The sequence below is a fragment of the Melanostigma gelatinosum genome, assembly GCF_949748355.1.
Source record: "Melanostigma gelatinosum genome assembly, chromosome: 14".
In the NCBI taxonomy this organism is placed as follows: domain Eukaryota; kingdom Metazoa; phylum Chordata; class Actinopteri; order Perciformes; family Zoarcidae; genus Melanostigma; species Melanostigma gelatinosum.
In genome coordinates, this window is record NC_136647.1 from 14,279,934 (window position 1) to 14,291,325 (window position 11,392).

Genomic DNA, 11,392 nt, shown 5'->3' on the forward strand with positions numbered 1-11,392 from the left:
AAAAAAAAAAGTTACATTAATATAATTCCAACATACATAATAGTATAAATAAAGCAACAATCCACACTGCCCTGCAGGATACACAGTCTGTTCAGACACGGCAACCAGAGCCTAGCTGGCGCGAATAACATAAAAACAAAAAATCATAAATTCGTCTGTCTCCTGACAACGTAGTTTGTTCATCACAGCTCTTTGTGCTGTCACGCCTGGCTTCCCATCTCCCAGTTCATCGCAGTAAAGTCCATATCCGTGAGCGTGACGGTGAACGGAGCCTCCACCCTCTCGGGCTCCATGCGCTCCTCTACTCTATTGCTGCTGTTCAAGTTGTTCACCCTCCAGGAGTTCAGCGGTCGAATCGATTTCTGGAAACGCTGCAAAAGAGAGGCAAGAGACGGCGGTCATGAACCCTCATACACAGGTCATTTCATCTACCAGTGTTGCGCTGTCTGTTCAAACGGATACAAGCAGTGACAGTGACAGTAGGTGTGATCATGGCAGAGGTGCAACCGGACCTTCCAGTGACAGAATGACATAGTGCTGCTACGGACCTCTTTCAGTGTTCCAGTTTCCTTGCTGATGGCCACAATGGCCCAGATGGGGATCTGTAGGCAGCAGGTCGCGCCCATGCACACTCCCAGCGCTTTACCCCAGCGTGGATACACATAGGACCCGTAGTGGAGCGATGTGTTGTACATCTCAATGAAGATGTAGGTCAGGATGAACTACAGCCGCAAGGGGGAAAGGCACAGGGTGAGCAGAGGAATGTTGTCATCCAAACAAAAAAGCCACAATGGCAGCAGAAGAGTGAATGAGAAGGCCAGCAGAGAAATGCTACAGGGGGGGGGGGCTCAGATTGAATGTCAGTTTCTCCTCTTGAATTATTCACAACTGCTATTGTGGACATTCCAGCACAGTTGGCTTCATTTCAACGTAGTGATGCCGTTTAAGTTTTCTCGGTGGAACTTTTGCAGCAGTTGGTAATTGAGTTATCGTAACTGTGTTCTCCCTCAGTTAACGATGAACTCTTTAGTCATTTAATGGGATGTTTTTAACTCACTGGGACAGCACAGGGTTTCACCCCGTATCAAATTACTCTTTGACTGTAAGTGAAACAACACAGTACATTTAAAGGTTGCATCAAAAAGGTACTTCTATATCAAGTATTGCTGTAAATGGTAATCCTGCTTCTAGAGCGGCAGAAATATTAGAGGGAGTGACGTAACATGGATTGTGCAACTGACGCAAACCAACAATACTGAAAGGCTAGAATATGAGCTTTAGTAAACTAACTTTGATTTCGAAAACATTATACAAAACCTATTAATGTCAGTGCATTTTGGATTTTAGAAATAGAGATCAGATAACACAATACGCCAACTGCATTTATGATGTCTTAATAGATAGATTGTAAAAAGGCATTTGTCATACTCATCATGGATAACCAATGTGGATGTCACATTGTCCCTGCATCTACTAACAACAAATATCACCATTAATACTCGTGCGCTTACTCACCAGCAGAAGAAATGGAGTGAAGAAAGCCCAGCATGCTTTGAAGTAAAACAGCACTTTGATGCACCAGCCAGGGCAGGGGCAGATCATATCAATGATGTCCTGACAGAACTGGTTGACTCCTAACAGAAACGTTCATTAAGAGTTGCGTGTTAGGAGAAGATATCATCGGGACAACACAGCATAACAGATCACGTGTTCAATGTGTTGACAAATTGGTGGACACTGATACAGTAAATACAAATAATAGAAGGGCACTCGGAGCGATGATGTGGTGTTAGAGGAGTTTGATGAGAAGGTTAGTGGTGTGTGATGGGCTACCGTAGAAGAAGGAGATGCCAATGCACATGAAGAGGGTGATGATGATGAGGCCGAAACTAGTACTGAAGGAGTCAATGAGAGTGAACCAATAAATCCCTCCCTGTGAAGACACAGACAGCAAAGGTGAATTGGGAGAGGGATCACATTTAAAGCCTCATGCATCACTTACTCCAGCGTAGCACACTCACATTAGTCACTAACAGGAGACCCATGAGGTAGAAGCAAAAACACAGAGCGCCCAAGAACAAAGACTTGTGCAGCATGTTTGCTCTGAGGTGCGGGAACTCATCCAGCACGGCCGTAGTGATGCCCTCCATGTTGCCAAACTGTGAAAGCAGCAGAGCAGAAGGTTTGAAACGTACGGGGACTCGTACATCTTTATTTCTGCTAATGTCTCTGCGTGTGGTATGTGGCCTCACCAGCGTGTCGACCCCCAGCATAAAGAGCATGAGGAAGAACATAATGGACCAGAACACAGAGCCTGGCAGCAGAGCAAGGGCCTCTGGGTAAGCAACGAAGGCCAACCCAGGACCTGACGGCAAATAGGAATACATCAGGGTCAAAGCAGGCGATATATGCGTAACACAGAAGTTTAATACAAAATGCATGAAATTATTTGAAGTAATTAACTACCTGAATCTGCCACCTCCCCGACGGGCACTCCCTTCTTCCATGCCATGTGACCCAGGATTGAGAATATGGCAAAACCTGCAAAGAAGCTGGTGCCGCAGTTTCCTCCGGTGATAATCAAAGTGTCCCTGAAAGCCGAACGAACCACGATTAAGAGACTGAACCCGTCATGACCGCAACAACGGAGCAAATGGTACGTCAGAGTACAAACTCACCTGATGACATTGTTGTCAAACTTATTGTAAGAGGCCATAGAAAGCAGCCCTCCAACGCCAATACCTAAGGAGTAAAAGACCTGTGAGGCCGCGTCATTCCACACCTGCAATGCATCAGACAGAAATACGCGTTAAACAACGGAAATATCTAGTTCTTTATAAACAAATCCGTGTCACTGTTCAGCCTCATATGTGCCCGTCTACCATCAGAAGTACCTGTGCGTTGGCTAATCGGCTCCAGTCTGGTGTGAGGTAGAAGGCAATGCCCTGAAGAGAGCCCTCCAGTGTAGCACCTCTGATGATCAAAACAATGAGCACAACGTACGGGAAGGTAGCCGTCACATAAACCACCTGAAAGCACAGGCGGCACAGACACATTAGACACGATATGGCAGCAAAAGGGCAGGATCGTGTGTGCGTGTGTGTGCTTTGTGGGAGCTGACAATGACAACTTTGTGTTGATTCACCTTGCCAGAGCTGCGGATGCCCTTCAGTATACAGAGGAAGATGATGACCCAGGCAGCCAGGAGGCACAGGGCCAGCTGCCACCGGACAGGGCCCGGGTCGTGGAGGCCCTCGCTGTTTACCACACCCAGCACCTGCTCGCTGCAAGACACACAAGTCAAGCACAAGCATGTAAAACAGCACACCACTTACCATACCTATTGGAACACAATGTAACGCATTGACTGACGCGCAGTGAACAGGGCCCGGCCGTTAAGCTGGATCTATTAATAACTGAGTGGGAGTGAAGAAAAAGACCATTGTTCATAGCGCTCTATATTATCCATTACTTGGCAGATTTCTACATATATATTCATGAACACCGTCATGTATTACACAGTGCTTTACGGACTGATACACTATGAGGGGAGGAGAGGGATAGACATGAAGTCAGGTATTTCTGTCGTTGGAAGCATTCGAACGCAATTCACTTGAGATGCTCGACCAACAAGCCAGTGGTTTCTGTTCTCTTTGTGCCGCTACACCTTTGCTCAGTTCAATTCAATAGAATCCATTTCCTTTGACTAATCCGCGGTATTCGCAGCAGAGCACACATACACACGTCAAGTCAGTATGTGCGAAGTGGAGCTGGACAGATTCATCAAGGGGAGAGTTGCCTTTCTCAAAGACTCTGAATGCCTGCTTTGCTCTGGTGATTGGGTCAACAAACTGCCCTAGATATTGTACCTTGCCTCTGTATGAACCATTTGGTTTGTTTGCCATACATCAACAGACCCTTACCTTTACTTGAAACAGACCATTGAGGTACTGTGGCTGCTAAATGTATTCAGAGATCTGAGGAGTAACTGTGATACTTAACTATTAAGGTCATAAGGCCTTACAACTGTTGTTATAAGAACACAAGGATTTATATTGGCAAATTGGAAGTTTGAAATATATATATAGTGTAGGTGTTATGACTGTGTGATGAAATATATTTCCAGGCATCATATAGGGGGTTGCTGCAAAGTCCTGAGTACTAACAGCTGAAAAGGTGACAAAACAACCAGTTTGATGTTTGTAGTATTTGATCAGGGCGTGTCCACAGCATGCTCGAGCTATTTACAACTCTGTCAAAAAGCAGTGCAGAAATGTGTAATATAAAATAACACGACATATAAATAAACATGAAGCAGCATGAGTCATTTGTTTCACAACAGCTTGCATAAACCTGTAGAGGAGGCCTTTTCACAAATAAGAACTTACTTCCAGAATTTTTCTGTGGGGCTGAGTCTGTGACCGGTGGAGCCGTTACCCGCGGTGGCGTTTCCACAGAGACCCACATTGGCTACAGCGTCACAGGACCAGGGCAGAGGGCTCTGCAGCGAGCTGGCCAGGTAGTAAAACGTCCACGCTATAATGATGTTGTAGTATAGACACACCAGCGTGGACACACAGAGCATCCCAATGCCAATACCTACAGGGAGAGACGCAACCTTTAATATCTCAGAAGAAATATGGATATGCACTCTTATGTAAGGACACCGTTTCAGTATTCAAGTAGCTATGAACCCCCTGTTGTATAAAGTGGTAGAAGAAACAAAAATATATATAATGAACACCTCAGAGTGTATCACTCCTTCCAGTTAAAAATAAAAATACTGCTTTTGATAAAAAAAACCTTTCTGGCTCTATTGCTGGTTCTTTATCAGATGTCTATATTTAGCAGCTGCAGAGCTCTCAGGCATTCTTAGGGCCACATGATGCATTTTAGTGAGGTGATGCCGTGATGTGACTCAGCCAGTTATTTTCCTTGACTGTACGTTAGGCTGGGCTGACTGGTGTCACGGGCATATTGACGTCAACTTGAGATCCTGCTCACTTCAAACCGGAGGATCAAGATTCCAGGAGAGTTAATGTAGAACTGTGATGCAATATTTCTATTACATTTAACACCGTCTTACTAATTACATCGAGTCACCACCATGACATGATTATCTCCAAAAGGCTTCAAGGTTGTGCCACTGAATTGCAGCGTCTGTAAGTGGGGTGAATACATGGGCTCAAAAGCACGACGACACAGGAGGGGTGTTACCTTTGAGCAGAGGGCAGCATTTCCACACAGTGATGGGGCCGGCCGCTCCGTACTGGCCTAAACTTAGCTCCATGAGGAACAGTGGAACACCCGTGACGAACAGCATAATGAAGTAGGGGATGAGAAACACGCCTGCGAAGAATACAAAATACGGCAGGTTGAGGAAGGGCGGTGCTTGGGGAGACAATGGCTTGTTTAGTGCAGCAACATATCAGACGGGCTGTAGAGGCAGGTTCGCTAACGACACTCTCCGTCTAGGTGGCGCTTCACAGGCCGATGTTATTCAGCTTTACTGTTAGTCAAGCTCCAACATGTTTCAGAAGGGGATGCACAGTGCACTGGGCTGGGTTAGACAGGCGGACCCTGTGTCTGGGGTGTAATCAAGGAAAACCTGAAGGATTAGCAAATGTTTTGGGCTGCCATGGAGAGCTCTAGACCGAGTGTGGAAAGTTTGCCGGCATGAATAGGAAGACAGTGCACACCCAAGGGCGGGGCTGAGAGGGCCTCTTGCCCAAATGGGTGTAACAAATCATGACAGACAATACGGCATTTAAAGCATTTGAGACTTCAGAGGCAAGGCAAGGCAAGGCAAGTTTATTTGTATAGCACATTTCAACAACAAGGTAATTCAGCGAACGTGCTGGTAGACTTGCTCACCTCCTCCATTGCGATAACAAAGGTACGGGAACCGCCACACGTTGCCCAGCCCCACGCAGTACCCGATACAGGAGAGCAGGAACTCGTACTTCCCTCCCCACTGCTCCCTCGGGATAATCACTGGAACTGGATCAGGACTCGGGGCTCTGGAGTCACACTCTGGCTGAGGTGAAGGCGTAGCTGTCGAGTTGTGGGCATTTTCAGTGACGGTATACCCGTTCAAGTGGACTGAATTCTAGAGTAAATAAATCAAGCAACGGGGAATGAATCAATGAGGATTCGAATGAGTCATTATTGTTTGAGTACATTACCAAGTAAAAACAACAAACATTTGCTGGTTAGAATGTAAGTATGACATCAACTAGATTAATTCTTCCTCTTCCTTCCCGCAGGTCGTCCATCTCTAAAGAAGAGAGGAACTATTTTCTCATGTCAGGTCTCAGGGAGGAAGTCTGATTAACAGATAACGGCCGGACTTCTGCTTTATGTGCTGTTACCGTCATTGTTAAGTGTTTACAGATAGTTAATCAATTACTCCAATGACACAAATACAATAACCATAGTTTCATTAAAAGTAATGCATACGTTTTTAGTCATCCAAGTTGTGATGTCTTTCTGAGATTTGTTTGCATATCTCTATTTTTCCCATGCACAAAGAGAAAATGTTAACATATGGAGGCATAGAGACGTCAAAGTAGGACACAGGAAGTTAAAATGCTGCATAATGTAGTTGTCTTGACAAGATGACTAAACAGAGGAATGTGTCAAACCAATTGCAGTAACAAGAGAAAACCAAGAAGACTGAATATGATTCAATGAACAGCATCAAAGGCTGTGCTAAACAGCTTACTAAACATATAACAGACTTGTACTTATTTGAGAAGCTGGAACTATAATGTTTGGTGTTAATGCTTGAAAAACAACTGCAACAATAAATCGATGATATCAATTGTAGTCTATTACTTTTCTGTCCATCAACTAATCAATAGGGATGCACCAATACCAACATCAGGCCGATACTGACTCAAACAGCTGGATCGGGTATCGGTGACAATGGGGCCAATCAATTCACTGACATGTTTAAATAATATACAGATTATGAACTGGAATTTGAATTCAATTCATTGATTATTTGTTACATTAGGAAAGCAATGTTTACATCAAGCCTGATGCCAAATAGTTGGAATGCTTAACAGCATTCCAACAATTATTCAGTCACTTCCACACAGTGAGGGACACAGTTTATTGATTAAACACCGGCCGATCCGAGGCCCAAAGCCCAGGTATCGCCATCGGGACTGGAAAAAGTCAGATTGTTGCATCCTTACTAACTAATTAAACAACTGATCGTTGCAGCTCTATAAAACAAAACTAAATGAAAAATTCCTTTCACTGAGGACTTTCTATAATTGCAAAAAATGTATTAAATAAAAAATGACAAAATCCTGAATCTTGTAGGAGGAACGCAAATACTGCGTGAGGTCTGGGTCAGCATTATACATCTAATTGGCACAAAGCTCGAGCGAAAACTCAAATCCACAATGTCAACATGCCTTATAGTGTTAAATGCAAGTGTGTCTGTTGTGTAAAGACTTGAGAAGAGTCAGGACAAACACAGCTGCTGCTGAGTACACATGGTGTATCTCTACCGTCTACAGTGTGACTGTATCGGTACCGGAAGACTATCCTGAAAGGTGAGCGCGCGATGTGGGCGGACTGGTTGGACCGCTTCTTATTCTAAATACACCTTACCTGCCCTGTGACGACCAGTAACCTTCACCCCTATTGGACCCCTGGAGGGTAACATTCCCCCGTAATGGAGTCCCACAGTCTAACACGAGACGAGTCTTAATACACACAGTTGATGTTTGTTGAGGACCTCCGCTCCTACCTGCGCTGTGGTCGCACTGTGTACAGCGGGGCTCCCGGGCTTGCCGTTTTCTTCCTGCATTTCCCCCCAAAGTCGCCGGCCGGCACAGGCGGTACTTTACTTTACTGGTTTATTTGCCACTCGTTAATCCATTCTTCTTCTTTTTTTTTTTTACAAGGGAGAGTCCTCTTAGAAGCGCTCCATGATGCTGTGGTTTCTTTAGTGGCAGTTTAAGAAGTACAGTCGGTGTTTGCCGAGTGTTACCCCAGGGAGACGTCAGCGATGACGAGATGAGGAAGCAGGCCGGTGGGCGGCGAGGAGGACACTAGAGGCGGTGAATGAGGCAGGGAGGGAGGGAGGGAGGAGGGTGAGGAGACACCTCCTCCCTTACCTGCGTTGCTTTGTGTGAGATGACGACAGAGTTGACTCGTTGACATGTTTTGGAGGGCTGTGTTCCATTTATTTTGAAACCAAATCATACATTTTCTTATGAAAATAATATTAAGTGTAATGTTTTGTTGTATCATAAAAGTATGTGTAGGAAATCTTTATGGACCCTGGGTCACACCACCAACAGAATCAACAACATTAGTAGTCTACCAGGTAGAATGTTACTTTAAAAGTAAGCCTATACTTTGAGGTCATGAACAGGTACATAACGCCATACCTAAGAGTTCATTCTTGACAATTAGTTCTATACAGTAGTAAAATGTCCCATCTGTCTATTCATGTATTTTTAAAAGTTTGAGACGAGAGATCATTATTAAATAATGATATTATTAATACATTGATCGTGTTGGCTGCTGAAAATCTGAAATATAGCGATGAATATTCGTCTGAAATGCCAGACTTCGTGTGTGAAAAGTACATGAACTTTATAGATGCTCAACATTCTGCAGCTGTCCAGTAGTCAGTTAGTTTAGTGTCACTGGATTCAACATAACTTTATGTTTGTGGTTACAGAAAACAAAACAAAACCAGAGCAGCATTGCACTTAATGGGGTGTCGGCGAGAAAGGAGGAGAGTTTTAGGTTTCACATGGCTGAAAGGGAAGCTCAACATCTTGTGTTCATCTGCTTGTTTGTGTGTGTGTGTGTGTGTGTGTGTGTGTGTGTGTGTGTGTGTGTGTGTGTGTGTGTGTGTGTGTGTGTGTGTGTGTGAGAGCGAGAGAGAAACATTTCTGACCACACTTCTCAGTACGACTTCCTTGGGTGTGATGAGTGAGTCAGGTTGGCTCACATTTGAAAGCAATCAACCTCAGACATTCAGCAATAGCATTTCATATGCGAGCCGCTGCACTGGAAACAATAGCTCCTCCCACCAAAATGAACATAAACTGATATATTAAAGGCCGTATCGAGGAGAAAACACATCTTATCTACGAATTAACACTACAGAGGGAGACATTTTACATGACTCAACCAAGGTTTTTTAATAGCCTGTTGTCCACAATAGCTTTGATGGTGTGATGTTGAGTGGCTCTTTTTCTTTCTTAGTAGCAACTCGTGGACTCTTTAATCCACATAAGCTCCTGATGCTTCTCTAAATCCATCCAATCTGTTGGGTGTCTATACTTAACAGCCCTACTCAACAAATCTGGGTCGATGGATAGTGTAGTGAACACTGTTGCTGCTGCTGGTGCAGAGCAAAATTACCATAGTTGGAACTTTAAAGAATCACATTGTTGACGATGAAGATTTAGCCCACTTTGATCGGATCCTCGTTTGGCACCAGCCAACATACTCATTGTGGAGGAGTGCGGCGGAATAGAAACATAACTGGACGAGAGCTTGAAGAAGTGAGAAGAGGATTGATTTCATTGAGAAAAATGGATCTCCAAAACCAATTGACAGGCGATTGGAGCTCGTATTTTTCCAATCAGCCACCAGTGGGGTTCGACACAAGTGCAAACCATCATCTTCTCTGCAGTGAGTTGAGAGGCAGCTCTGTCAGGCTGGAGGACAATTCAGATCCATACTGCAGCATATGGAAGGAGGCAGAGCGAGCAAGAGTCAAGAGTTGTAACAGTCGGTCATTTGCCATGGACGCTAGAATAAGACTCAATCATTTGAAGTCAGGGTGTAATTCACTTTTGCCTTGCTGTGCCACAGATGGGATGTTGTATAACTGTCAAAAAGACCTCTGGGAAAGGGAAGAGCCAGAGGAGGAAGAGTCTGCTTTGGACTCGGTGGAGCTCCTTGATGTAGAGGACGATGTGCGGGATGAAGAGAGCTGGTAGGTGCTATCAGATCCACAGAAATAATGTCTGAGAGTGGGACTTTGGGCTAAAAAAGAAAAATTTCCTTCATATTTAATGAACAGGTCTGTTCTTGTAGTGCAGGAGTGAGATATGTTCACAGCGAGCAAAGTGTTCCTCACAGGTTGTACGAGCCTTCAAAGAAGCAGGTGTTTGTGGAGAGAAGTGATTCTGCTCTCAGATGGTGCCGACACGTCCTGGATAACCCCAGTCCTGAGATGGAGGCGGCCTGTCGCTCACTTATAAATAGACTGGATCAAAGTAAGCAAGCAGCACAGACTCACCCACAGATTCCTCTGAGTGTGATTGGTTTGGTCACAGGTTTCCCTAACTCCCACCCTCTGTATTGTCAGGATCAATCTGTCAGTTCTACAGAGCTCCTGCAGTTTTCCATCATAATGTCGGCTCCTTTACGGACAAAACATCTGTCAGCACAACACACAATATCTCTGACAGGCCAGGTAATATGATAATGCAAGTTTTACTCAACTTCCTGTGGAAATATACTTCTTAAAGCCAAATAACTTCTACATTATGACAACCTTTATGTTCACCCTGCCCCTAAAATGTAGTAGCACTTGTTATATATTCATCAATCTGCACAGATGACTCCATAACCACAAGCTACAGACTGCAGAACATCACAGATGTCCACATTATGGCTCGTCTACAGGAAGCCAGTGAGTAGAGAGGGATGTTTTCAATGATCCAGAGATGGATTGAAATAACCGTGGTCCATATTTTTCAGGTTTAACACAGGACTATGTTTCAACGCCTGCCGGGAGAAGCCCCGAGTCCTCAGTGATGTTTCCGTCTTATTCTAACAACACTGTTGAAAGTATTGGGGACTTTACTCCAGGAAATACAAATGAGGCTTCACCCTCCTCTTGTTGGCAGCATGGTCAACCGTCACTGAGCTCTTCCCCTCGCCAGTCACCGACATCAGTAGCTAAGCAGGGCTGCCAAAGTCCCAAACTGGCCAGACTTCACCAGCAAGTCACCCAGTTCAAGCTGCTGAAACTCACTCAGAATCAAGGTCCACAGCAGTTCTTCTACTTTATCTGTAGTTTTTGGTCTGACAGCTACAGACATTGATGATATGTTTATTTATGTTTTATATCTTATAATGTGAGGAAGAGTGAACTTTCTGTTCGTCAGTAGAAATAGATAAATCACTTTCAAACGCATGATATTAAATGTAAAAGTATTTTTTTTTTAAAATTAGCAGCACATCAACAGTACTTGTAATTAAAATTGTGTGTGTGAACTGGACATGCCCCTGATGTGTTTTGCAGCAGCATCACCAGGCAGGACCAGGTCGCCCATGAGGACCAGCCTCCGCTCCCTCCAGGCTGTTAGGAACAGCCGAAGTCTAGACACTGACGACTGCC

At 44.5% G+C, this 11,392-nt stretch overlaps 1 protein-coding gene across 1 annotated transcript; it reads right to left on the reverse strand.

Annotated features, from left to right (window-relative positions):
- Nucleotides 1–141: 141 nt before the first annotated feature.
- Nucleotides 142–7,888, reverse strand: slc6a7 (solute carrier family 6 member 7). The gene is made up of 14 exons (XM_079283166.1): nucleotides 7,766–7,888; nucleotides 5,875–6,109; nucleotides 5,218–5,349; nucleotides 4,389–4,599; nucleotides 3,146–3,284; nucleotides 2,895–3,029; nucleotides 2,679–2,782; nucleotides 2,467–2,591; nucleotides 2,253–2,365; nucleotides 2,022–2,159; nucleotides 1,834–1,933; nucleotides 1,516–1,634; nucleotides 549–722; nucleotides 142–371 (listed from the first exon to the last, which is right to left on the reverse strand). Exons 1-14 carry the CDS (start codon nucleotides 7,823–7,825, stop codon nucleotides 201–203), a joined length of 1,956 nt encoding a protein of 651 aa, XP_079139292.1. The 5' UTR covers nucleotides 7,826–7,888; the 3' UTR covers nucleotides 142–200.
- Nucleotides 7,889–11,392: the final 3,504 nt, after the last annotated feature.